The 27912-nt window shown below is 50.3% G+C and overlaps 1 protein-coding gene and 1 pseudogene across 1 annotated transcript; both read right to left on the reverse strand.

The window, feature by feature from the left end:
* Positions 1 to 5786: 5786 nt before the first annotated feature.
* On the reverse strand, positions 5787 to 27353 carry CLEC2L (C-type lectin domain family 2 member L). The gene is made up of 5 exons (XM_033193211.1): positions 26908 to 27353; positions 14793 to 14867; positions 10606 to 10772; positions 8611 to 8711; positions 5787 to 6541 (listed from the first exon to the last, which is right to left on the reverse strand). Exons 1-5 carry the CDS (start codon positions 27104 to 27106, stop codon positions 6430 to 6432), a joined length of 654 nt encoding a protein of 217 aa, XP_033049102.1. The 5' UTR covers positions 27107 to 27353; the 3' UTR covers positions 5787 to 6429.
* On the reverse strand, positions 16594 to 17519 carry LOC117072799 (annotated as a pseudogene).
* Positions 27354 to 27912: the final 559 nt, after the last annotated feature.

The raw sequence follows: 27912 nt of genomic DNA on the forward strand, positions 1-27912 counted from the left end.
TTGCAGTGAGCTATGATCACACAGCTGTACTCCAGCCTGGGTGACAGAGTGATATCCTGTCTCTAAAAAAAAAAAAAAAAAGAAGGAAAAAAAATATATACATATATATATACACACACACATATGCATACACACATGTATATAACAGCCCTAATTGGAATCTTGGAAGGAGAGAAGAAACAGACGAGTATAGCAGAAAAAAATGTTTAAAGAGATAAAGGTGGAGAATTTTTCAAAATTGATGAAAGACATACACTCAGAAAATCAAGAATTTCACTCCACACAGCATGCACTAGACTCTATTTCTCAGCCTTCCATGACCAGTCTGGCCAATAAATGTAGGCAGAAGTTTTGTGTGCCACCTCCAGATCTGGCCCTTGTCTAACATAGGTTAAGATATACCATAGCAACAAACTCAAAATCTCAGAGCCTTTATTTCTCACTTAAACAGTCTAAGCCAGTCAGGAGCGGTGGCTCACGCCTATAATCCCAGCACTCTGAGAGGTCAAGTTGGGCAGATCACTGGAGGCCAAGAGTTCAAAATCAGCCTGACCAGCAGGGCGCGGTGGCTCAAGCCTGTAATCCCAGCACTTTGGGAGGCCGAGGCAGGCGGATCACGAGGTCAGGAGATCGAGACCATCCTGGCTAACATGGTGAAACCCCGTCTCTACTAAAAAATACAAAAAACTAGCCGGGCGAGGTGGCGGGCGCCTGTAGTCCCAGCTACTCGGGAGACTGAGGCAGGAGAATGGCGTGAACCCGGGAGGCAGAGCTTGCAGTGAGCTGAGATCCAGCCACTGCACTCCCGCCCGGGCCACAGAGCAAGACTCCGTCTCAAAAAAAAAAAAAAAAAAAACAAAATCAGCCTGACCAACATGGTGACATCCCGTTGCTACTAAAAATACAAAAATTAGCCGAACATGGTGGCAGCTGCCTGTAATCCCACCTACTGGGGAAGAAGCTGAGGCAGGAGAATCACTTGAACCAGGAGGCAGAGGTTGCAGTGAGCTGAGCTCGCTGGGTAACAAAGCGAGATTTCACCTCAAAACAAACAAACTAAAAAACCAATCCAAGCAACTCTCCAGGAAACCTGTCTGCCACATATTGGCTTAGCATCCCAGGATGCTTCCGTATTATGGAACCTCCAAATCAATCACTGCAATGGGAAGGGAAAATATGAAGCAGACATTGGTTCTTAAATGCTTGCACCTAAAAATGGCATGTGTCACTTTTCCTTGGTAAAAGCAAGTCACATGGACCCTTAACTTCAAGAGGCCAGGAAATATAGTCCTTCCATCTGCCTGGAGACAAAGAAAAGTGACAAATACTAGTGCAGGTCATATCTATCGCATCCCTTAATGCACATCTTGTGTGAATGGCTCCTAGTTGGAGCCAAGAGGTTCCTATCATTGACCCACGTTAGTCTGTGGTGTGAGCAAGAAATACAGTTATCCCTCTGTATCCATGAGGGATTGGCTCCAGGACCCCCATAGATACCAAAATTCATGGATTCTCAATTCTCTTATATAAAATGGCATATGACCTATGCATGTCCTCTCATACACTTTAAATAATCTCTGAATTACTTATAATACCTAATACAATGTAAATGCTATGCAAATAATTGTGGGTTTTGTTTTTGTTTTTGTTTTTTAGACAGAGTCTCGCTCTGTGGCGTGCAGTGGCCCGATCTTGGTTCACTGCAGCCCCCACCTCCCGGGTTGAAGCAACTCTCCTGCCTCGACCTCCCAAGGAGCTGAGGTTACAGGCATGTGCCACCACGCCCAGCTAATTTTCATATTTTTAGTAGAGACAGGGTTTCGCCATGTTGCCCAGGCTGGTCTCAAACTCCTGACCTCAAGTGATCCACCTGTCTTGACCTCCCAAAGTGCTAGGATTACAGGCGTGAGCCACTGCAAATAATTGCTATATTGTGTTCTTTTATTGTTTGTTTTTCAAATAGTTTCAATCCATGGTTGGTTGAACCCATGGATGCAGAACCCGTAGATGTGAAGGGCCAGCCTCTGAAATTTGGGCATTAGTAGAGAAGCTAGCACAATGCTTTGCACACCTAGTCCATAATAAGCTCTTAATTCATGTTGTTATTGTTATTCCAATTTATTGCTACTCTTCTTCCAGGTATTGCTATTCCAATTTCGTCTTAGTTGTATATTTATCTGCTGAAAAGGAGTCTGTCCTCAAAAGCACAGGACCCTAATAGATATCCTAAGTGGCTGGGCATCTCATTTATCTTTTTCTCAAAACCATCTGCAAGTTTCCTACTTTGTGGGCAGCTGAATTGGAAATATGGGTTTCTAGGATCACAGACAGCATGGCGTAAAGAAAAGAGCATTTGAACTAGGAGACAAGATCAGTTTAATTCAACACACAATTTATGGAGCACCTTCTGTATGTACCAGGTGCTAGGGCCACACAGGAGTGTGAGACTGGATCCCTGCTCTCTAGGAGCTCACACCTCTGCATGAATGATGGACTAGCAAACAAATCAACAAAACATGACACGTGCAATAATGAATATAAACCAGAACAGGAGAGCCACACGGCCTGAGTGATGTGACTTAGGATGTGTTACTTAACTGCCCTGGGCCTCATGGATAGTGAGATGGGGTAGATCATTTCTAGCTCCTGAAATACTAACATTTACAATTCTCAAAGCCCTGTGAAGTCAGCAGGGCAACTATTATTCCAACTTTATAGACAGATGGAAAGCCTAAGGCCAGAGAGGTTTCATATGGCAGCCGGAGTTACACAACTGCTTGCTGGTAGAACCAGACCCAGATCCAGGCAGGCCTTGGGACTGTGTAGAGTGCGTCTACTCCAGGCTGCCTTGGCAGAGAGCGGGGAATCTCTGATGGGCGTGGCAAGGGGCTTTCTTGTTACTCCCAATTTGAATCCCATACTTACAGTTTGGAGCTGGCCACAGACCAAGAGGAAAGAGGCAGGTACCTCTCCACCCGCTCCTGGTGCAAGCACTCAGCAGAGAGTGGGCATTTCTGAAAACCAGGTCACCTCTCACAGAACAACACAGTGATATGATATGGACAGGATTTTGCCAGCGATCACAGGACCCTTCAAATGCCGACCCCAGTTACTGATGACAACATTCCTGGGCCTGGCTTCCTCTCAGCTGTCTCCTTGTCACTGGGCTTAGTGTGTGATGTAAAGGACACTCGGGAGATGAAGGCAGCTTTCCCTCAGCACTCCTGGACTTTTGGGCCACCCCACCCTCAACCCGTCCAGCATGTGCTCACTTAGGGAATATGAATGAGCTCATTTAACATAAACAAGGGGTTCGTGTTGGCTGTGCCTCTGAAATCATGCCATGCCACCAAAGCCAAAAAGATGAGGCTCTGGACAATAGCCAGCCATCACTACCTCCCACCATGGCAAATAGTTCACAGATGACACTCCAGGCGATCTGATTATCATACACAGCAATTTTTGAGCATCTGCTATGTGTACTACAAAGAGACCAACAATGGAATCCCTGCCATCTCGGGGCCACTGTGGAGAGGCTTATCATCAGATGACAGGAGTGGTCAGCTGACATAAAGAGAAGAGTCACAAGATGACAAGCCACACAGACACAGGGTCATGTAAGAGGCTCAGTCTTAAGAGGCAGAGACGTTGGGCAAAGGGAGTGGTCATGAGTGCTATTGCTGCCAGGGAGGCATTCCAGGGAGGCTGGAACTGGACCTTAAAGGAAGAGAAGGACAGAAGTCATTCTTCACATCACGCACTCTCCATGGGTAATTCACATGAATGTCGTGTGATGAAGATAAAGGCATCCAGAAAAAGAATTGCCCGTGGGCATGTAGATTTCCTTTCCCAGGGTGGCCCCTTCTCAGCCACTGGCACACACAAACACTTCCCACCCTTCCTCCCCAGAGCTGGCCAGCGCAGCAGGCAACTCGCCTGCCACACATGCAGCTGCCCGACTGCGCTGTGGGGATGGGTCTGGGTTCAAATCCTGGCTTTGCCACCTCCCAACTGTGTACTACGGGGCAAGTCCTGTAGCCCATGAGCTGGGCTGATCATTCTGACCTGGCAGGGCTGTGAGGAAGATGCATACAACACTAGTTAATCCTCTAGGACAGCACCAAATGCTACCACCCAGTCAAGCTTCTTAAAAAGTCTTTCCTAGGGCCGGGCTCAGTGGCTCATGCCTATGATCCCAGCACTTTGGGAGGCCGAGGCAGGAAGATCACCTGAAGTCAGGAGTTTGAGACCGGCCTGGCCAACATGGCAAAATCCTATCTCTACTAAAAATATAAAAATTAGTCAGGCATGGTGGCACTCACCTGTAGTCCCAGCGACTTGGGAGGCTGAGGCAGGAGAATCACTTGAACCCAGGAGGCAGAGGTTGCAGTGAGCCAAGATTGCACCATTGCACTCCAGCCTGGGCGATAGAGTGAGACCCTTTCTCAGAAAAACAAATAAATAATAAAATAAAATAAAACCCAAAAGGCACAGGTTACCCATTCTGTGTCCTCTCACATTGCTTCCCTGAACCCACAGGGCTGGAGGAAAGCAGGGCTCTGAAGCCCTCGGCCACGTGGTTCTCAGGACCCTGGCAAGGTAATTTACTCACCTTTGGCAGCATGACCTGCCTCCAGCATTTCTGCGAGAATTAAGGGAGCTGCCATACCTAAAGCAAAAAGTACTGAGGCTTTTGAACTTCGCTGTCTTTGAGGGGTGGATACTGGTGAGAAACACAGGCTTATACATAACTGAGAACAGGTGGGAGTGTGGGACTCCCATTCGAGAAGCGGCAGCAGCTGACCACTTCCTCAACCCTCAACCCCTCACAGCCATCCCTACAGGCCCACCACCACCAGCTGAATTCCCTTAAGTACTTTATTGTATACTCAGATCCCCAACTGGCCTCCCAGTGACAGCAAAATATAAAACCACAAACCACCTGTATTTTACAAAGTATCTGGAAAGCATGCAGAAAATATAACAAACCCAAGTTGGAGGTTTTGTCTGAAGACTATAAAACCAGTACTAGGACTGCGCAGAGCACAGCAGGACCCGGTTTCTCTCTCCAAGCTATTTTCTGAAAGTGGGCCAGGACCCAAATGCACGCACTGGGCTCCCAGGCAGGCCACCCACATCTCATCAGGAGGCCAGAGAGGCCCGGGATCCACTGCAGCTTGGTGCTGGAGCCTCAAGTGTGTGGGGTGGAGAGTGTGGAGCCCCTACAGGCCCGAGGGCACTGCCTGCCAACCCCATGCCCCCACCACTTCCTCCCCAAGCAGATCAAGGGGGATAGGAAGAGGCCATAAGACCTTCACAAACTCTTTTCCAGCTCAATGTGAACACCACCTAATCTTCCCGTTCACTTCATTCCATCCTGCCCCAATGCAGAATAAACCATCCCTTGACTGTGTTCCAGAATGTTCTAGCACTTTCTGAGCTGTTTCCTCTGCTCTTTGTGTGCTTCTTAGGGGATAAGGCCATAGATCCCCCATGTCTGGTGTGGTGTCTGGCTTGTGGTAGGTGTGAATAAACATTTGTCATCTTGAGGTGACTAGCAATGAAGGAGCTGGAATGGCCACCTAAGAATACCTTAAAGGCTTAGCAACGTGAAATGATGCCCTGAGGCCAGAAGGTGCGTTTTTTCATCCTCACACACCGCTATCTGCTGCACTGGAACAGGTGAATTTTGTGGTGGTCCCCACAGACTGGCACCCAGAGATGTGCCCCTCGCTATCCCTCCCCAAGCTCTGACTCTGGAACAAATGGCAGCAGACTTCTCTGGACACGAGTTATTAACTCTTTATTCCGTTAGTGACCAATACAACAGCACCACGGACACAGCAGGGGCCCTGCCTGAGAACCTAGGCAAGGCAAAGAAGGGGGACGCAGGGGACCTCTGGGGCCCAGGGCTGGCCTGGCCTAGGTGAGGGGGAAGCTTTCCTAGCCTGCCTCCGCCGGCAGCCATGAGAGAAACCACTGGGGAAGCGGGGCTACTGAGTGAACAGTCAAACCACCTGTCAATGCCCCTCCTTCCCCAGAGCACCAGGGCTGCAGTGAGGAGAGGGCTTCTAGGGGGCCAGAGAGAGATCTGTGGGGTGGCTCAGGGTGGACACTGAGCTTCAGAGGGGACAGTGTCTGTGTGTGCGTGTGCGTGTGCGTATGCATGTGTGTGTGTGCGTAGGTGGGCAGATGCCTACACTACTTAGCATATGGGATTTAACTGCTGAGCCACACGACCTGCCTGGAGACAAAGGAGGCCAGGAACCAGGGACTCAGAGCGCCAGGGCCTGGGAGAGGGGCCTGGGGCAGAGGCCACCCACCCCACTGCTTTGTCTTGCAGAGGGCAGGCGGCTCCGCTGGAGGCAGGTCTCGGGCAGACACCTCCCACAGGCCTGGGGGGAGGGGCCACCTCCGGCCCGACCCACCTCACGTATAGGCCATCTTGCTGCACACCCAGGGCCGGGTCATCAGACACTCCGTCGACACCAGCCTGGTGGGCTCCACGAAGACACACTCCCCTGAACCTGCGATGTTGAACCTGTGGCCAGGAGAGAAGACCAGGCGTTTATGATCTGGGACATTCAGCCCAAAACCCAGTGGCAGGGGAGGCCATGGAGGCCCTGAGGCCTATCCCTCCCTCACTTCATCACTGGAGCTGCCTTCTAGGACATTTGTGCTGACAGACTGTTCTAGCTTGGCATCCCATTGTCTTCCTACTCTGTGCACCGTAGCTTCAGCCGCCCCGGCACCCTGCTCAGGCACTTCCTGGACACACACACACTTCCCCATTCTCCATGTCCTTGCAGAGGTGGCTCATAGGTCCCAGGCTCCATGACACCCAGTTCAGGGCCACTCTCTGCCCACCCTACATCCCCACAGTCCTCTGCCTGCTCTGTGGGGCACTCCCACAGTCCCCGGGGTCTCTACCTGTCTGTCCACACAGGTCCCCAAAGCAGCCAGCTCCTGAGCAGCGAGCTCTGTGTCCTCTCATCTTGGCCCCCTGCAATGCGCAGAGTTGAGCACACAGGAGGGGCTCCGCAGAGCTGGCTGAAGTCAGCTACCCCTCACAGGTTAGGGGCAGGCGGCAATAACCCCAATATGGGCTAACTGAGGCTGTGCTGCCCAGGAACTCATTGACATCACACACAGATGTGTGCGGTAGGAAGATTCCCCCCTACCTAAAATCACCCCTTTCCAGCCTCAGAGGTTTCTTCTTAACCTTAGTTGTTCACCCAGACCTCCGATCCCTGCCAAGGTTCGAGGGCATTGGAAGGACCCCAAGAAGGAGTGCAAGGGAAAGAACCTCTGCGGTGTCTGAGAAATGTGGCCAAAGGCCCCTTGGTTGCCAGGTGGTCAGGACGCCACAGACGCCAACCTGCAGGGCTCTGAGAGCAAGAAGCTTCCAGAAAGGCAGGGAGAGGGGTGGAAAGTGCAAGACCTGCTCAGCCACTCTGAGAGCAGGCCTGAGAGGCGGACAGGAAAGGGGGTGAGAAACAGAAGGGGCACTGAGGTCAGAGTAAGGGGCAAAAATGAAGAGTGCTTGAGATAAGGAGGGTGAGGGGAAGCATCATGAATGCCCCCTGCCTCCAGGGCTGCCACGGGCGTGACTGCCTAAGCCACCCTCAGGTGGGAGCGCAGCTGATGGCCACCTCTGGCAACCAGGAGGATCCGAGGGTCTCAGATGCCCTTCTGCTTTAGCCCCTGCCTTGGGGACGCTCACGTGTCATCATCATCGGGTTGGGAGCTGTGTTCCCCACCCCACCCCATGCCCTCCCGCTGGCACCTCAGAGCCTATTCCTCTAGCCACAGGGTCTGTTCTGAGGGTCCCACTCCCCTGTACGCACTTCCCTGCATTTCTCTAGACCTAGACCACTCCTTTCCCCATGCCCCACACAGTCCCCACTGTACTGCCACGGCCACACATCTGCCACCCACTTCACCCACGACCATCACCCCCACACCACACACCAGACCCTGCATCACACACTCATTTCCACACCACGTGAGTCTTACAAAACCACCACGGCACACGCCACCACCTCAGCAGTGCCCCCTCCATCAACAGATGCGTTCGCCTGGAAAATGTAGCCTAGAACACTTCCAGGTGCCTGCCTTCAGATCCCCTTTCTTCCACAGCTACGTTGCTTAGGTGCCAAGTGGCTGCCCAGGACGGAGGCGCATCTCCCATCCTCCCTTGCGGCCAGGTGTGGCCATGTGACTAAGTTCTGGCCAATGGGGTGAGGCCATCCAGGGCCCTCCCTCCCATTCGCTGTCCTGTTGGGGCTGAATGGGATGTGGTTGTGCCAGAGTGGAGCACCAGGCTGCATAGATCGGGGACTCAAGGGTGGAGAGACCCTGGGCCAGACACTGGGAAGCTCCGATGGCTTCACAGGACAGAGCCACCAAGCCAGGCTGGACTTTTGTGAGAGAGGGAGAAGTACAGGCATTTTCATGACTGGGTCTCTGGCGCACGCTGCGGGACCCCGAGACTAGTATCTCTAGCTAGCACAAAACCAAGGGCTTCTCTCTTCGGGAGCTGTGTCCAGGGGGTGAGTCAGGCCTTTCTCAGACTAAGCTCAGTGGCCAGAAGATGAAGCCTCAGCTCACGTGTCTGGATCAAACGGGTCCCCGTTGACCCAGTGGAATTCGTCCCCAACTCTGCGTAGTCCAATCCAGGGCTCCCTCCGCGTGAACTTGAACATAAATTCCTGCACCGAGGAAAGAGGGACACCTCAGGGTCAGATGCGGTCTCCTGACTGCTGTCACATCCCAAGACAAACCTCAGCTTGGAAGATACTGGCTCTCGGGAGGTACAGACGCCAGGAGAGTGACTGCTGTCTCGCTGCATCCCGAAAGTGAGGAGCTAGGCTTACAGGGTCCTCTGCAGTCACACTGCCAGAGTTCGGCTCTGAGCTGCTCACTGACCTCACAGCAATTACCTCCGACAGCTTGAAAGGGACCCTGGCTCTGTGTCACGCCCACTGGCCAGGAAGGCTCTAGAGGGCTTGCCCTCCTAGCTCAGCAGGCCAGCATTCCTGATTTGCAGGAAGCTTGGGGATTGCCCACTGGATGGAGGATCTGGGACAAATCTCAATGCTCAGGTTGGTTGTCCTACCTGCAAATTTCTGGGACTTTCCCTGCAGACTGGGGATATCATACTGTGTATCAAAGGCAAACAGAAGTGATTTTTAGATTATCTTCTATTTTGGTTAACACCACTGTTAACCTCAAAATCCAAAACGGCCAATAGACTCCATTAATTGTGTTTCTTTCACGTTTCTGTTGCTAAAACTGTTTTGGATGTTAAATGAGAGACCATATCCTGATTTGGATCTTTAGAAAATGACAATGTGTTTTTACATTTCACAATGCATTTATAATTTGTAATTCTTTTTTCCTTTTTTTTTTTTTATTTTTTTGAGACACAGTCTCGCTCTGTCGCCCAGGCTGGAGTGCAGTGGAGCGATCTCGGCTCACGGCAACCTCCGCCTCCCGGGTTCACGCCATCCTCCTGCCTCAGCCTCCAAGTAGCCGGGACTACAGGCGCCTGCCACCACTCCCAGCTAATTTTTTTTTTTTTTTTTGTATTTTTAGTAGAGACAGAGTTTTTTTTGTATTTTTAGTAGAGACAGAGTTTCACAGTGTTAGCCAGGATGGTCTCGATCTCCTGACCGTGATCTGCCCACCTCGGCCTCCCAAAGTGCTGAGATTATAGGCATGAGCCACTGCGCCCGGCCAATTCTTTTTTTTCTTAAGAAACAAGTCTTGTGGCTGGGCACAGTAGCTCACACTTGTAATCCCAGCACTTTGGGAGGCCTAGGCAGGTGGATCACTTGAGGCCAGGAGTTCGAGCCCAGCCTGGCCAATATGGTGAAACCCTGTCTCTACTAAAAATACAAAAAGTAGCCAGGCGTGGTGGCACACGGCTGCAGTCCCAGGGACTCAGGAGGATGAGGCATGAGAATCTCTTGAACCCAGGAGGCGGAGGCTGCAGTGAGCCGAGATTGCACCACTGTTCTCCAGCCTGGGCGACAAAGTGAGACTGCCTCAAAAAAAAAGAAAAAGAGAGACAAAGTCTTGCTATGTTACCCAGGCTGGCCTTAAACTCCTGGGTTCAAGTGATCCTCCTGCCTCAGCCTCCTAAGTAGCTGGGACTACAGGCACGCTCCACCATGCCCAGCTAATTTTCCTTTTACTTTTTGTAGAGCTAGGGTATTACTGTGTTGCCCAGACGAGCTTCCAACTCCTGGGGTCAAGTGATCCTCCTGCCTCAGCCCCCGAGTAGCTGGTACTAGAGGTGTATACCACATCACCAGCTTTATAATTGGTAATTCTTATGGTTTATAATACTAAGTGACCTCAACCAGTGGGCCTTGGATTGAAATAGGTGGCCTTGACAATGGAAGTGGAAACTGGAGCCACTCATTGACGTGCTCAGACCGTGAGGTCTTCCTGCACCCCCAGTGGTTATGCAGCAGGTGGTAGCTTTGGAGACGTGTCACAGGGAACACTGCATCCTTTAGGGTGTGACTGTCCCCTAGAGTCAAGGTTGGGGGCCCTGAAGTTCCCTTCCCCCGCCCCCCTTCACCTCGGCACACTCACCAGCTCCTTCTGGCTCTGAATCACAGCCAGCACTGCCTCGTGGGTGTGGCAGTACTGCCTGCCTGTGTTCCAGTCTCTGGGTTCCTCAGAAAAGAAGTAACACTTCCTTCCATAGAGCAGCCAGTCCTCTGGGCAGGGCGCTTCACACTTGATGCAGCCCTTGGAAGCTGCAGGGAAGAGACCGGCTTGGCCCTGCCCGCCCCACTCCCCGGCCAGAGTCCCACTCTGCTTTCTATGGCTCCCTCCCCTGCCTCAGCTTTGGCATCCTCCAGGGACACTGCAGGCGGGGCTGTCCTCTCTGGTGAGCACCTCTCCTGGTGCCTGGAGGTAAAAGGGTGGCCACTAAATGAATGAGAAAGGGGACAGTGGGAAGCCTGGCAGGCGTCACCGCAAGGGGACATGACAGCGGTGCAGCCACTGGGTTAGGATCTCCTCTGTCTCCAAACTCCCAGAGGCCTGGAACGCCAGAAACTCAGACTGGGAAGAGACCTGGCAGCTACGTGTCCTCTCTTTCCAGCTAGGCCAGGTACCAACAGCAGGACAGACGGCCCGCTATCATTAACCATGCCCACGTTAGCTACCAAGGCTGCCATTCCACCACTGAACTGCTGGGAAGTTCTTTTCATTTTTTATTTTCTTAACCCCCTTGCTGTTAGTGTGCATGGAACGTTCTTAAATGTTGAGTCCCAACCTGTCCCCCGGTGACCGAGACCTGCTGGTCTAGGATCTGGCCTCTGGAGTGACCCAGAGACACCCGTTCTGTCTTCTACCCCCTACTCAAAGAAGCACACCAGCCCCCCTCATCCAGGTTGAAACAGATGCCATGTCTCCCAAGATTCCTGGCAAGGGTTGCTCTCCATCCTGCCTGCTCACTGCAGTGTCCCCAGGTTACCACTGAATCGCTGCCACCAGGACAGACCGGGACACATCAGATGTGGCTCTACCAGCAGCAGCAGTGACCACCATGCTGTCTTCCAGTTGTCACGGGATCTCCAGTCTGCAGACTGCTTCCAGGAACAGATCGGCGGGTATGTGCATACATGGACTTTTCTGGGAAGGTAGCCCGGAGCTTCTCAAAGGGCCTCCTTGCCAAACGGAATTAATCCACAATCTTAGATTGTTTTCATATGATCTGATTCTAAGCCAGGTCTCCCCCAGTGTCAGAACATGTGAAAATAACTTCTTAAATCCAAATGCAGAACCTTATATTTATTTCTTCCACATTTATCTCATTCACTCTGGCTCATCATTTGAGTTTTTCAAGATACATTTTAATCTTGATGTCTTTCACCCATCTGTCATGTGGGATTGTGTTTTTGGATTGTGTCAGCTGCAAATTCCATAAGCATACTTTTTGTTTGTTTTCATACAAGTGATTGATTAAAATGTAGACCAGGACAGAGCCAAGAACAGGCCTCTGGTACTCAAGCCCCTAGGGATCTCCAGCCACACAGACATCAATTCATTCATCGACACCCCCGGGCATATATATCTGTTCAATGAGATGCAGGCCGGGCGCGGTGGCTCAAGCCTGTAATCCCAGCACTTTGGGAGGCCGAGACGGGCGGATCACGAGGTCAGGAGATCGAGACCATCCTGGCTAACATGGTGAAACCCCGTCTCTACTAAAAATACAAAAAACTAGCCGGGCGAGGCGGCGGGCGCCTGTAGTCCCAGCTACTCGGGAGGCTGAGGCAGGAGAATGGCGTAAACCCGGGAGGCGGAGCCTGCAGTGAGCTGAGATCTGGCCACTGCACTCCAGCCTGGGCGACAGAGCGAGACTCCGTCTCAAAAAAAAAAAAAAAAAAAAAAAAAGAGATGCAAGTCCACCTGGGAGTACTGACCATGGTGTGGCTACATCTCACATCTCAACTGCTTTTCCGCAAGGATCTCCTAAGAGACTGTTATGCTTTATTGAAATCATATTAGCTATGTCTACACATTCTCTGGCCTCCCAGCCTAGTAAGAGGATAAAAGAAAACTGATGTAAGAGGATAAAAGAAAACTGATTCAATTTGTAGGAATTACTCTAGGTGAATTTAAGCTAGGCCCAGTGGTTACCCTTTTTTTGTTTGTTTGTTTGTTTAAGACAGAGTCTCTTCTGTCGCTCAGGATGGAGCGCAGTGGCACAATCTCAGCTCACTGCAACCTCTGCCTCCTGGGTTCAAGCGATTCTTCTTCCTCAGCCTCCCGAGTAGCTGGGACTACAGGTGCACACAACCATGCCCAGCTAATTTTTGTATTTTTTGTAGAGACAGGGTTTCACCATGTTGGCCAGGCTGGTCTCGAACTCCTGACCTCAGGTGATCCACCCACCTTGGCCTCCCAAAGTGCTGGGATTACAGGCTTGAGCCACTGCACCCAGCTGCCATATCCATTTCTAAACACTCAGAACCCCTGTCCTTGTCATACAAGCCCTATAGGGGAGGGTTTGGTAGGAATTGATAATTTTGGTGGAATTTTCCCCCATTTTATGGATTCCACCTCTGGTCTTATGGCATTTCTCAAAGATCAAAGACAGAGGCACTAATATCATTTTTGGAAACCCTTCAGAACCTACAATACACTTGTATCTGAATCTCTTAAAAGTAATCAGATTCCCTGTTCATATAGCCTCACACGTTCTTAGCTGCAGTTTCTACCTTTTTCATGTATCCAACCCTGTCAGTTCCACACACACTCTATGTTTCTCAGGCCTCTCCCACTTAGAATGTTCTAGTACCTTGATAGGGTCCAGAATATGCCACCCTAAAATATGCCACTTTGACATATAGATCATTTTAAGCTGAAGGCAATTCAGAATCAACAGGAAGAGTTCTCTACCCTCTCATCTGCCAGAAAGTAGGGCATAAATTTCCCTTTGGGGAGGGAGCTGCCCTACTCCCCATCCCTCACCCCATACCCTCCCATACCCCCACTGCCCACCCTAAACCAGGGAGGGAAGAGTGACCCATCATCAAACATGCCAAGGAATCAACACCAAGATTAGTTTGCATAAGCAAACCTTATTAAAATAGCCTTTATCTCCTGTTGTTCCTCCGTGTGTGTCCTAGTCACTTCCCTTAATTTACCAGCCCTTGAAACCCAAGCCCTCTTTCCTTTGTTCAAAAGGTATGTAAGCCCCTGAGTCTAAATTCTTCTTTGAGTTTCACTTATTATCTGTGAACTCCCATGAACATAAATATTAAGAAACATTGGGTACCTTTTCTCCTGCTAATTTGTCTTTGGTAGTTTAATTTGCAGGCCCCTAGACACTGAACTTAAGAGGGCAGAGGAAGAGCTTTTTCCTCCCTAGCACTCTCTACCTCCTAATCTCTGGGAAGCTCCTATTCAGTCTTCAGGGTTCAGTGTACATGTATTTTCCTTCTGGGAAGCCACTGGGCAGTAACACCTCTATTATTGCACTTAGCCCTGGACACAGGAGACAGTGTCATATTTGTCTTCTTTTTAACCCTAGCACTTAGCCCAGAGCTTAGCACACAGCAGCACTCAATAAATGTTTGCTGACTGAATGTGATATGTGGTGTTTTTTTTGTGGTTGTTTTTTGTTTTTGTTTTTGTTTTTGTTTTGAGACGGAGTCTCTCTCTGCTGCCCAGGGTAGAGTGCAGTGGTGTGATCTCAGTTCACTGCAACCTCTGCCTCCCAGGTTCCAGCAATTCTCCTGCCTCAGCCTCCCAACTAGCTGGGATTACAGGCACCCACCACCACAGCTAGCTAATTTTTGTACTTTTAGTAGAGACGAGGTTTCACCATGTTGGCCAGGCTGGTCTCAAACTCCTGACCTCAGGTGATCCACCCACTTCAGCTTCCCAAAGTGCTGGGATTACAGGCGTGAGCCACTGTGCCTGACTGAATATGATCCTTATTCCCAAACCATCTCCTCCGAGAAGCACTGTCTTCCTAACCTACCCCAAGTTTGTTCTGAGTTCTCACAGCACTTAAAAAATAATGCCTAAGTAACATCTCCACTCTACTTGCATGGCTTAATAAAGGGGACATGTATAGTCTGTGTGTGAATATATTATTTTAAGCTAAAATCTCAACAACTGACACTATGTATTTTCTACTTACTTAGTCCCCCACAGGATTCTTGGAATGTCTAGAATCTTTCTTTAACTAATTAGATGTGCTTTTAACAAGGAGTGTGCAAATTGAATTACATAAATGCTCTGACATGCATGCTCACCCAAGATGCTCATCACCACCAAGATGGCGAACAGAAGGACCGCGATGGCACCCAGCAGGAGACGTGTGGTGGTGTCTAGGAGAAGAGAGAGGGGTTCAACATCCCACCGCCTGTCCCACTGCCATCCCACCACCAGCCCCATATCCTGCTAATGAGAAACAGGGGGAGGTGGAGCCCAGCAAACTGTGTTTTGTTGTTGTTGTTGTTGTTTTGAGACGGGGTTTCACCGTGTTGGCCAGGCTGGTCTCGAACTCCTGACCTCAAATGATCTACCTGCCTCAGCCTCCCAAAGTGCCGGGATTACAGGTGTGAGCCACGACACCCGGCCAACAAGCTGTGTTTAAACAAGCCCTCCAGGTGATTCTGATGCAGGCTGGAGTTTGCGACCCACTGCTGTAGAGCACAGTTCTGATTCTGTGACTCCCCAGCTTGAAACCCTCCCTGCCGGGCTACCCACTGCTCACAAAATCTTCAGTGATGGTCAGAGCTTTCCACCTTGAATCTCCTGCTCTTCTCTATGTGGTCACAGGTTTCAGCCACATGGGCTCCTCAAAATAACCCATTCAGCCCTCACAGCCCTGCTACTGAATCTTTGCTCCCGAAGTCTCCTCCTCCACCTCCTCCATAGATACTTTCTAAAACTCGCCCACCTCTACACCATCCGTCCTCTTCCTGATCCTCTGGGTTCTCCCTTTGTTATTTTCATTTATTTATTTTATTTTGTTATCATTTAATATTCTCATTTTATATTTAATGAGAGAAACCTTTTAGACTTTAAACCTAGGGTATTTTAAGAATTTTTTAAGTTGTGATGAAAATATATAACATAAAATTTGCAATTTTAACCATTTTTTAGTGTACGGTTAGTGGCATTAAATACATTCACAATGTCGTGCAACCATCATCACTGTCTGTTTGCAAACTTTTTCATCATCCCAGACAGAAGTTCTGTCCCCTTAAACAACTCACATCCCTTCCTCTCCCCAGCCCCTGGCAACCACCCTTCTCCTTTCTGTCTCTATGAATTGGACCACTCTAGGAAGTTCATATAAGAGGAAACATCCAGTATTTGTCCTTTTGTGTCTGGTTCCTTTCACAGCATGTTTTCCAGGCTCATCCATGTTGTCACATACGTCAGAACTTCATTCCATCTTAAGGCTGAATAATGTTCCATTGTATAGCAAGACCACGTTGTGTTTATCCATTCATCTGTTGGTAGACATTTGGGCTGTTTCCACCTTTTGGCTATTGTGAATAATGCAGCTAAGAACATGGTGTATGAGTATCTGTTCAAGTCCTTGCTTTCAATTCTTTTGGGTATATGCTTAGGAGTGGAGTTGCTGGATCACATGGTAGTTTTATTTGTTTTGTTTTTTTACTAAAGAACACTTATTTATTTTTACCAAAACTTTATCTTGAGGACATGGCTAAACTGTGTTTCCACCCTCCGCCCCCCAACTTGAAGAAGGGTTACTACAGTGAATGTTATGCATTCCAGCTGAATGGACTGGAACCCAGTTGGAGACTGAAGGACTGGAACCAACATTAACTGACAAAGAACAACTTCCATCTAAATCATCATAAAAATGTTTGAGTAAAAAAAAAAAGAAAGAAAAGAAAAAAGAGGGGGTAACAGGGGTTTCTGGTTGAACAAGATCCTCACATTTCATCTAACACAGTCGATCTTGGCTAGAGTATAACCAAATGGAAACAGGATTCCTATGATACAAAACTTCCACTACAGCACACTATACACACCAGTGTTCCAGGCCCACCCCATCCCCCAATGCTTCCAACACAGTTATTTCTCAGCCTGTTGAGCCTGCCGATGAAGAAGCACTAGGTCTTCTCTTTAATCCAGTCTTTTTTTATAAGGCTGGTATGTCTGGGTATCAGCTCGGTAAACCAGGCAGCTGAGGTCTGCCAGATCATTGATGAAATCAAACAACTGACTGATGTCATATGTGATAGAGGGACTGTTGGGATTCATTCTTTTCACATGTCTTCATACATTTCACAAACGCCTTCCATGCATTCATTCACAGATTCGTAGTCAGCATAAGTTCTGCCTTCTGGCCTTTTGGTAGTCTGTACCAGCAAAATGGTGTGAGACATCGCGCCAAACTCTCTTCGTTACAGCCGCTGCCGACACCGCCGCCGCTCCCAGTAGTAGTTCTTTCTGAGGAACCACTAACTCCATCACTGGTTGCATAACTTTACATTCTCACTAGCAATAGACGAGGGTTCCAGTTTCTCCACATCCTCACCAATACTTGTTGGTTTGCATTGTTTTGATTACGGCCCTCCTAGCAGGTGTGAAATCCCTTTACAACTTTGTTTGGATTTTTTTTTTTTACCATCTTAACCATTAAGTGCACAGTTAAGTGCAGTTACATTGTTGTGCACCCATTTTGAAAGTGTTTTTTTAGTCAATGTTATACATAAATCATAGATGAAAACAGTGTCTTTGCAGTTCAGTGTTTGTCTGTAAACTGTTACTTGTCCATCATGATAAAAGTGCCAAAATTGAGAGGAAGAATCTGTAGCAATTCAGCATTACCCGATATCCAAGTGCTTGTTGCTCATTATTCATTTGTATTGTATTTTACAAAGGATTTTGAAAAGAAACTTGTTTCCTTCACCAAGGATAGTCTGAAAAGCACAGATTTAAGGAATCAAGAAATTCTAATAGGCTTCATTTAAAAAATAATAGTGCAGAGCGCAGTGGTTCGCGCCTGTAATCCCAACACTTTGGGAGGCTGAGGCAGGCGGATCACTTGAAGTCAGGAGTTCGAAACCAGCCTGGCCAACATGGTGAAACCTTGTCTCTACAAAAATTACAGAAATTAGCCGAGTGTGGTGGTGTGTGCCTGTAATCCCAGCTACTCCATAAGCTGAGGCAGGAGAATCGATTGAACTCAGGAGACGGAGGTTGCAGTGAGCCAAGATCACATCGGTGTACTCCAATCTGAGTGACAAAGCAAGACTCTGTCTCTAAAAAATAATAATAGTAGCAATAACATTGCTCCTTCCCCAAAGCCAACCGTTTTCAACTCTTTTAGCTGACTCTTTTGGTATTAGCTCCAAATGTCTAAATGCCATGTGTATGTAAATACTTCTAGATTTTTTTCTGTTTTAGATATAATTTATTGACTTCCCATTATAGTGATGCAGACTTAATTCTCTGCATTATCACTCTACCCTGACCACTCACTCCCTGCCCTCTCAATATCATAGTTTGTGTTAGCTTGATATTTTGGTGTTATATTCTTAGGTCAGTGTAAACAGTACTCTCAGCAAAGCCATGCCGTGTGCTATGATCATGTCCATAGAACTTCTTGTTTCCCTGTTAATCCTGGTCTTCTTTTCCCTTTGCTCAGTTTCTGTATGCATATCATATTTCAATGCCAAAACTCCTCTTTCATGATGAGACAAAATCGGAATTTCTCTTTCACTTTGGTCTTAGTTCAGTCTGCTATAACAAACTGTCATAGACTGGGTGGCTTAAACAACAGACATTTATTTCTCCTGATAGTTCTAGAGGCTGGATCAGGGTGCCAGCATGGTCAGGTTCTGGTGGGGGCCCACTTCCCGGCTTGCTGACAGTCGCTTTTTTACTGTGTCCTCACATAGTGGAGAGAGGAAGTTCTGGTGTCTCTTCCTCTTCTTATGAGGGTAGTAATTCCATCATGGGAGCTCTCCCTCATGACCTCATCTAAACCTAATTACCGCTCAATTACCCACCTCAATATCATCACGTTGGAGGTTAGTGATTAAACCTATAAATCTGGGGAGGAAACCAACATGCAGGCCATAACCACCATCTTGAAGAAATGTCCCTTGGAACTTTCTGACCTGCTCGAATCTGACCAGTTGCCTTCTAAGCCCAGCTGCCATCCAGGGTCTCCCCACACCGGCAGTCTGAGGATTTATCTGCCTCTCTCCTATGTTGACTCCTCTGTTCCTTTTCTCCCATGCCTTCCCCTTCCTTGGTTTACTCCCTCATCTTGGTGAAGCACATCATCCAATGGCTGCCTGAGGAAGGGTAGAGCCAAAGCACTGCACTGCACAAACCTGAGGAGCAAAGATTCTCATTGTGTTCCATGGTGCACTGGTGAATGTTGCTCGTGAAATTGTGAACCCAGAGGGCTAAGTATTATAGATCGAGAATAATTTTCCTTCAGAATTTTGAAGGTATCACTTAATTGTCTTCTAGCTCCAGTGTTGCTTTCAAAAAGTCTAGGTCCATTCTCACCCATGATCCTGTTCAACTGCTTAATTATTTTCTTTCTAGAGGCTTTTAGGGTCTTCATTGCACAATGTTCTAAAATTTCATCATTGTGTGCCATGCCTTGGTTTGGTCTGTTTCATCTACTCTAGTAGGCCCTTTCAATCTGGAAAGTGGTATTTTTTCAGTTCCAGGAAATTTTCTTTCTTTCTTTTTTCTTTTCTTTTTTTTTTTTTTTTTTTGAGACAGAGTCTCGCTCTGTTGCCCAGGCTGGAGTGCAATGGCATGATCTCAGCTCACTGCAACTTCCACCTCCTGGGTTCAAGCAATTTTCTTGCCTCAGCCTTCCAGGTAGCTGGGATTACAAGTGCCTGCCACCACACCTGGCTAATTTTTTGTATTTTTAGTAGAGATGGGGGTTTCACCATGTTGGCCAGGCTGGTCTTGAACTCCTGACCTCAGGTGATCCACCTGCCTCGGCCTCCCGAAGTGCTGGGATTACAGGCATGAGCCACTGTGCCCAGCCAGGAAATTTTCTTTAATTACATTATTGATGATTTCCTCTCTCCCATGTTTTGTTTTCTTCTGGAAGGCATAGTCTTCAAATGTTGGATCTCCTAGATTGGTCCTCCAAATTTCTCATCTTATTTTCCCCCCTTGCTTGCCATCTCTTTGCCTTTTTGCTCTATTTCCTGGAACATGTTATCATTCTACCCTTCTACTGAGTTCTTAATATTTTTAATTCCCAAGGTTTACTTGGTTTTGTTGCTGCTGTTCTATGAATACCCCCTCTTAAAGAATCCTATTCTTGTTTTAATGATACAATACTTTCTCTTATCTCTTCTCTCTGAAGATATGACTGACAGGTTTTTTGGAGGGGTGGGGAAAATGAGCAGAAAGATTATTTCCCCCTGTATAACCTCTGTTTTGGTCTTGAGCTTCCATGTTAGAAACTTTCCTCAGTGGTCTGGGGACCACAGTTATCTGTTCATGATTAAGGCAGGAAGACTAATGACTTTGTTGGAGCCTCCAAGCCCATGAGATGGGGGCTTATTAGCTGTGGGGGACATTATGTTTTTCCTCTTGGATGGATGAGAGTCCATGGAGGAGGCTTTTCTGTTTTCTCCCCTAGAGAATACGGGGCTAGAAGAGGCTGGGACGTTGTCCTCAGCATTCAATATGTAAATGTTGGCTTTAGTTGCTTGCTCTCAGGGTGGTGCTGTCTTTCTCTTTCTTTCTTTCTTTTTTGTTTTTTCTGAGACAGAGTCTCACTCTGTCACCCAGGCTGGAGTGCAGTGGTGTGATCTCGGCTCACTGCAACCTCCTCCTCCTGGGTTCAAGCAATTCTCCCACCTCAGCCTCCCGAGTAGCTGGGATTACAGGCGCCCACCACCATGCCCAGCTAATTTTGTATTTTCAGTAGAGACAGGGATTCACTATGTTGGTCAGGCTGGTCTCAAACTCCTGACCTCAGGTGATCTGCCTGCCTCGGCCTCCCAAGGTGCTGGGATTACAGGCGTGACCCACTGTGCCCGGCTGAAGCCCTCTTGAGAGATTTCACCCCAGGTTCCTGCCAGGGCTGGGGAGAATCTGTACAGAGTAGGAATCTAAATCCTCCTTAAAGAAATTTTCAACCAGTCCTCCTGTTCTCAGCCCCATCTTCAAGCACTGCCACCAACCCCCAAGCCTTAGGAGTCCTCCCATGAGGCTCAGGTGGCTCCTGTGCTCTCTGGACTTTCTCAGGTGGGGTGAAGTCAGTTACCATTTATCCACTTGCTCCCTAGCTCTCCATTTTGTTGCTGTTTTCTCTCTTATTCTTGTCCTTATGGCCTTTTAAAAATCCCTTTGCTGTTTGGTTTGGTTTTTTTTTTTTGAGATGGAGTCTCGCTCTGTCACCCAGGGTGGAGTGCAGTGGCACAATCCCAGCTCACTGCAATCTCCGCCTCCCAGGTTCAAGCAATTCTCCTGCCTCAGCCTCCCGAGTAGCTAGGATTACAGGCACGTGACACCATGCCCGACTAATTTTGGGTTTTTTTTGCTCACTGCAACCTCCACCTCCCAGGCTCAAGTGATTCTCCTGCCTCAGCATCCTGAGTAGCTGAGATTGTAGGTGCATGCCACCATGCCCGGCTAACCTGTTGCATTTTTAATAGAGTTGGGGTTTCTCCATGTTGGCCAGATTGATCTCAAACTCCTGACCTCAGGTGATCCACCCACCTTAACCTCCCAAAGTGCTGGGATTATAGGCATGAGCCACCGCACCTGGCCCCTTTACTGTTGTATTAGTGGGCTTCTGAAGGAAAAAAGAAAAAATGCATGTGTTCAGTCTGCCATCTTGATCTGCAAGTCCAACAAACATTTCTAGTCTTTCCTATGGGCAAGGTCTATGTTGGCAAGTGACGGGGAGTCCTGGGTGGGTAGCTTCAGACATAGTAAGAGCAGAGGCTTCAGCCTGCACTGGACTGGGCTCTCTCTGTTCCTGCTCTGCTGTCCTTGGTGGCAGCTTCATCACAGTTCCCTGGAGCTACAGGATGGCTGCCTATGGTGAGCATGCTGAGTGCATCCTTCTTCTCCCTTCTATTAGCCTCTTCTCTATCATTGATGCTGCAATCCTTTGTGCACTGAAGATAAGAGCATAGCATCTGACATCACTTTGCCTGGGTTCAAATCCCAGCTCTGCCACCTTCTAGATGTGTACGGATGGTAAAGTTTCTTAGCCACTATTGTAGTTCATTTTTCTCATCATGAAAATGAGGTAATGATAATATCTATCTGTCTCTTAGAGTGTTATAGGAATTCAGTGTACAGTGCTTAGCACAGTGCCTGGTGTAATAAACTCTACTCAATCAACTTGCGGCAATTATGCAGGCCATCAGTGTGATGACGACCATCAGCCCTAGGCTCCTTTGGGGTAAGGACTGTGCTTTACTCACCTTCAGATTCCCTGAAATAGGGCTGGGTCATTGCCTTGCATGTTACAGAGCACCCACTGGGACTCAAAAACTATGAGAGAAATTTAGTCACACCAAATGACAACATCCTTGGTCAACCTTAAATTCAACTGAGTTTGTAGGAAAGACCACACAGGGAAGAGGGATCGGTACATGTATCTCCAACACTGCCAGACCTGAGGTGCCTCTTCATTATGTCTCAGGGATAATTTCTCTAGATGCTGCACTGGACCATGCTTCCTCTGACTCTGCAGGGACTCCTTCCTTGCCTCTTCCTAGTGTCCAGTGGTTACTGACGGACTTTGGCACTCCTTGGCTTGCAGCCGCATCACTCCAATCTCTGCCTTTATCATCACATGGTATTCTCTCGGTGTGTCTTATGTGGTTCGACTATGTGCCCACCCAGATCTCATCTTGAATTGTAGTTCCCATAGTTCCCACGTGTCATGGGAGGGTCTGGGTGGGAGGTAATTGAATCATGGGGGCAGGTTTTTCCAAAATCATGCTGTTCTTGTGATAGTGAATAAGTCCCACAAGATCTGATGGTTTTATAAAGGGCAGTTCCTCTGCACACACTCTCTTGCCTGCTACCATGTAAGACATGTCTTTGCTCCTCCTTCACCTTCCTTCATGACTGTGAGGCCTCCCCAGCCATGTGGAACTATAAGTCCATTAAACCTCTTTCCTTTATAAGTTACCCAGTCTTGGGTATGTCTTTATTAGCAGTGTGAGAACGGACTAACACAGTGCCCTTGTCTTCATGAGACCATCTTCCTATAAGAATTCCAGTTCACACGGGATTAGGGCCCACCCTACTCCGATCTGACCTCATCTTTACTACAAATAATCTGCCAGACTGTATTTCCATATGCAGTCACATTCAGAGGTACCAGAGGTTAAGACTCCAACATCTCTTTTTTGGTGGGGACACAATTCAACTTCTAACAAATGTCTAACTCATTTCTTGTTCCCTACTATGCCATGGCCCATATTAGATGGCATTTAAGGGTGCAGTTTATTTAGGTTTCTAAATGTGTGTGATTTCACCTAATATTAGAAAGAACAACTGAAAAAACCTGACTCCCAGGCCCAGACAAAACTCCCATCATCCTCACACTCATATCCCAAAAAAGGCCCATGCTGCTGTCTCTAAGTCATCGGGGACACAGCCTGGCAAGCATAATCTTGACTTAAAAACTACCAAATGAGAAGTTTGGTAATTTTTAAATTTTTAAGAGGCTAAAAGCATGTGTGTGGTTTTGATCAGGAAGTTGTGGGTTTTTGCCTAATCAAGAAACTTTCAACATTAAAAATTCAGAATTGGTGAGCACTGAAAAAATCTATAGGCTGAGGCACGCAGGCTCACTCTGTCCCCTCTCCCGTACCCCCAGGCCACTCCGGCCCACTGCCATTCTCAATGCCAGAAATATCCCCATCTCAAATCACCTCTCTTGTTCCCAGAACCCAGGCGGGCTCTCCGGGTCACCTTTTCTAGCCTTATACCCCAGGCTGGAAGGAAAGGTTCATACCTACAGTGAGAGAAAATACTTGACTAAGGCAACTTCTGTTTGACTTCCTGTTTATAAAGCTAGTTATGCATCTCAGAAAAGTCTTAAAGACCTGGGCTGTAATCCCAGCTTTCTGATTTAAGAAGCTCTCTGACTCATTTAACCCATAAGGAGGGAAAAAACGTCAATGCTGGAGGTGGCAGGGTTGTCTGGGGAGCAGGGGGAGGAGAGGCTATGTGTGGGAATTTGATGATCCCCAGCTAGCCTCACCAAGGCTGATGTCCTTGGCCATGCAGGAAGGGGTCAGAGCCTTCACAACAGGGCTTTGGGATGTCCTTGGGCAAGACACTCAGGCTCTCAGTCTCGGCTCCCTCGTCTATGAAACAGAACACTCTCCAGCCCCTTGCAACGGGGAGAGGTGAGGACTGGGATGATGACTATGAAAGCCCTAGGACGGCTCCAGCATGTAGCAGGTGCTTGATGTGCATTGGAAACCTGGCGATAAAGGAGCAGAGACTTCTTGGAGGGTTCAGCTTGGTCAAGTCAGGAAATGTCCCATTTCTCTCAAGACAGGTGCTTGGCTAAGCAGGGGCAGTATAACCCTTGGTCCCCAAAGGGACAGATCCCTCCTCCCACTGACAGTGTTTCATTACGTGAACTCTGGACTCAGGTTTGGGGTGGGAAGCAGAATCAAGGGAGGCTGACCAGAAGTCAAAGTGTTGCAGTTGCGTGTGGGCTCCCCTGGCAGAGCTGCAGGAGGCCAAGTCCAGGCAGTTGGGAAGAGGAATCACCGTACACACAGCCCACACGACAGGGCCTCTGTCTACTGAGAGGTAGAAATCATGACCTGACTTAGCAGATGCGGAAACAAATGCTCCTAGAAGTTGGAAAGCCCACCAGCCTGTGGCAATGGAAGGCTCTGACCCAGCTTTACCAGATGCTCTGCTTCCTGCACCTCCCCACACTGTCTCAGGCCCTGTCTTGGAACCTCTGAGAGAACACAAATGTGCCCAGGGCCCAGATTGGTACCTAGATGTTGCAGAAAGAATGAATGCATGACGGAGACCAGTGCAAAAGCCAGCACTGGGCCATTGCAGCAGTACCCTGGAGAGGACCAGCTCTGCTCCTCGAGCTCCTCTCTTCTGGGTCCTCCAGAAGAGGACCCGTCCTTCCATCTGGGTCCTCCAGACCTGTCTCTCTCCACCCTGCCCCACCCCCAGTACACCTGGGCTTAGTTCCCACATGGGACAGACTAGCTCTGGCCACCTGGCCCGGAACACGTCGTGCTCTGGGTCTGGGACACCTCTCCCTCTGTCTCCTCTCAGGCTCCTTTTCCAGGCTCCTCTCAGAAGAGAGGAGAGAGAGGAGCTTGGGGGTACCCAAGGAGACCTTCAGAGAACTGGCCGAGGGGAGGCCCCTGGTCAGACTCAGACTCCAGATCCTAAAACTCCTGCAGGAAAAGAAAGTAGGTCTGAGATGCTGAGCACCCAAGGACCACAGGCCATCAGGAGCGGGACTGCTCCTGGGGAGTCCAGGGAAAGGAGGAGGAGGGGACTGCAGGTGGCATGAGTCAGAGAGCAAGGCAAGGCAGGAGGCCATGGTGAGGCAAGGCTGGACCACAGGAAGATGCTAAGCATGGGAGTGGGCTTGACTCAGGGTCCCAGGCAGCCTCTGGGTGACCTTCCAGCTTGGTGTGTGGTCTCTTCTGCAGCCTGACTGGCAGGTGGGCAGCCCAGCCACAGTGGAGAGGAGGAAGCCCAAGGGGGTAGAAGTCAGGGCAGGAGGTGGACGGGAACAGCAAGCAGGAGGCATTGAAGAGCCACAGCAGCCCAGAAGCAGCGCTATCATGGAGGCTTCGGTTAAGGTTAGGGCAGATCCTTCAGCAATGCTGACCAACAAATGAATGAAGAAACACAGGCAAGAGGAGGGAACAACTTCAAGAAATAGCTTTGGCAGGAGGGAAGCGTGGGAACACAGGGTCACTCCAACAGTAAAGCCGGAGACAGCGTCACAGGGAGCTGTCCCACCACCTCCATCCATTCCACACAACTCTTCACAACCCACAGCTCTGCTACAGCTCTTCTCCTCGGTGACGCAACATCTTCGCCTCCTCCGTCCCTGCCACTGTCTGGGGGTCCAGCTTCAGAGTCGGCACAGCCCTTCCTCGGACAGTGCACGTCCCCTGGCCCACAGCCTTTGTGCAGAAGGCTGGTATCACCATCCCCACCTCACCATCCTCAGCAGCCCCCACGACCTATCTTGGCCCAGTTGCTGGTTATGTCCCTCCTGGTGCACTGCCCCACCCCCTCCCTGACCTCGAGCCTCAGCCCCACCCCTCTGGGCCACCACCAGTCTTCCAAAGGCAAACCCACTGTCTCCACCCCTCAGTAGCCCCTTCAGAGCAAAGTCCAAGCTCCTGGGCAAGACCTGGCTGGCCCTTCACCGTCTGGGTCCTTCAGACCCGTCTCTCTCCACCCTGCCCCATCCCAGTACTCCAGGGCTCAGTTTCCACATAGGACAGACTAGCTTTGACCACCTGGCCCGGAATACATCGTGCTCTGGGTCTGGAACACCTTCCTCTCTGTCTCCACGCCCGCTAAGAGGTCACCTACTCCAGGAAGCCCTCCTTTTCTGACACTGCCTCCATAAGGATGAGCGATCCAGGCTCCGGGTTTCCCTAGTTAATGCTGCCCAGGTCCTCCTCGTCCCTGGATTCAAGGTGCCAGGAGCACCCTGAGGAACACCCAAAGGGCCAGCCACCCTCTCGCTAACTCCAGCATCTCCCACACCACACGCCGCCGGCGGTAGCTAAGAACAGTTTCCTAAAAGAGCTCATGAACTTGAAATGAATTCTCCACTTGGGTTCCTGCCCCCGCGGCAGGCCAGGGGTCCCTCCCCGAGGCAGTCTGATGGCGAAGTAGGTGTGACCCCTGACCTTGCAAGGAAGAGCCTCTCGTGGATTCTCCACCCCTGCCCTGCCCTCCCCACATGCCCCACCAACACGGGGTCCCCGCGGCTCTCACAGGGGCGTGCACCACCTCTGGGGTCTCCAGCTTTCTTACTTTACTTGAAGCATGTTCACGGCCACAGATTCCGCCACCCTCAGGTGGGTGTCAGGCAGTGGCTGTCCCCTTCATGCGTGAGGAGACGAAGGCTCAGAGCGTGAAGCGCGCTCCAAGGTCAGACAGGGAGTCGCAGCAGCGGCGGGGTCGAGGCTGTGACTCGCGGTGGCCCCCGGTTCCCTCTCACCCCACCCCATGAAGCGGCGTCTGGCCGCCCTGAAATGAATGACTCCGCCGCTTCCCGGCGCCGCGCTCCCAGCGCTCCCCTCCTGGACAGCGGCCAAGGTGACTCTGACCGCCTCCGGTCCCGGGTCGGGCCTGGGCAGGGGTCCCTGGGCCGGGAGAGGGAGGCCGCTCCGCGCTTACCCTCCAAGGCCGCCTTCCAGCTGGTGCTGCCCTCGTAGCCCGACCCGGATCGCCGCAGCAGCCCCTCGGGGCCGCGGGCCTCAGCCTCTGCGGGCGAGCGAGGCCTGGGGGCGGCGGGGGCGGCGGGGGCGGGCGCGGGGCGCGCGGCTAGGGGTGGCGGCGGCCGGGCCCGCGCAGGGGGATCCCGCGCCGGCTCCATGCGGGGCGCTCCGCCGCGCCGCGCCCGCGCTCCTGCACCGGGGTGCGGGGCCCAGCCCGACGCGCACTCGGCGCTCCGCGCGCCCTGCGGGCCCCCCAGGCCGGCCTCGGGTGGGCTAGGACCGCGGCGCTCGCAGGCCGGGGCTGAGCCCGGCTCCCCGCGCCGGAGCCTCTGCGCCGGGTGCCGCCGCCGTGCGCTCAGCGCCTGCCCCGCCGAGCCGCAGCCTCCACGCACAGCCAGGCTGGGGAGGAGCGCGAGGCGGCGCGCGGGAGCCGGGAGCCGTGGACTCGGGCGGGGCGGGGCGGGCGCGGAGAGGGAGGAGGCGTGGAGGAGCGGGGACAGCCGGGTCCCCGACCCCGCCACCTGGGCTGGAGGCCGTATGCTGCCGAGCTGGGAGCGCAGTCTTGGAACCCGGAGACCTGGTTCTAACTCAGCTCCACCTCCCCAGCCGCCTGCTCATCATCTGTGAAAATGGGAATAAAGTTCACGGGGACAGTGCAGGGAGGCTCAGGGAAGATGAGCGCCTTTCTTCCAGGCTGCCCTGGAGCCAGAGCAGAGAGTGGTAGGGGCTGTCACTTGACTCTCAACCTCTTGATAAAGGAGAGAAACGTCCGAACGATGAGCACAGAGAGAGTAGAGTCTAAAGGAGAGAGCGAAGCAACGTTGCAGATTCAGTTAACATTTCTTGAGCACCTACTAAGCGCCAGGGACTTTCACATATCTTAGCTGACAGTGTCCCCAGGTGAGGCTGAGAAGTGGAATTTTGAGGTCAAGGACATTTCCAAAGGCGGCGCCAGGCAGGTATA

This window comes from Trachypithecus francoisi, unplaced genomic scaffold (assembly GCF_009764315.1).
Source record: "Trachypithecus francoisi isolate TF-2019V2 unplaced genomic scaffold, Tfra_2.0 Lachesis_group4, whole genome shotgun sequence".
NCBI lineage: Eukaryota > Metazoa > Chordata > Mammalia > Primates > Cercopithecidae > Trachypithecus > Trachypithecus francoisi.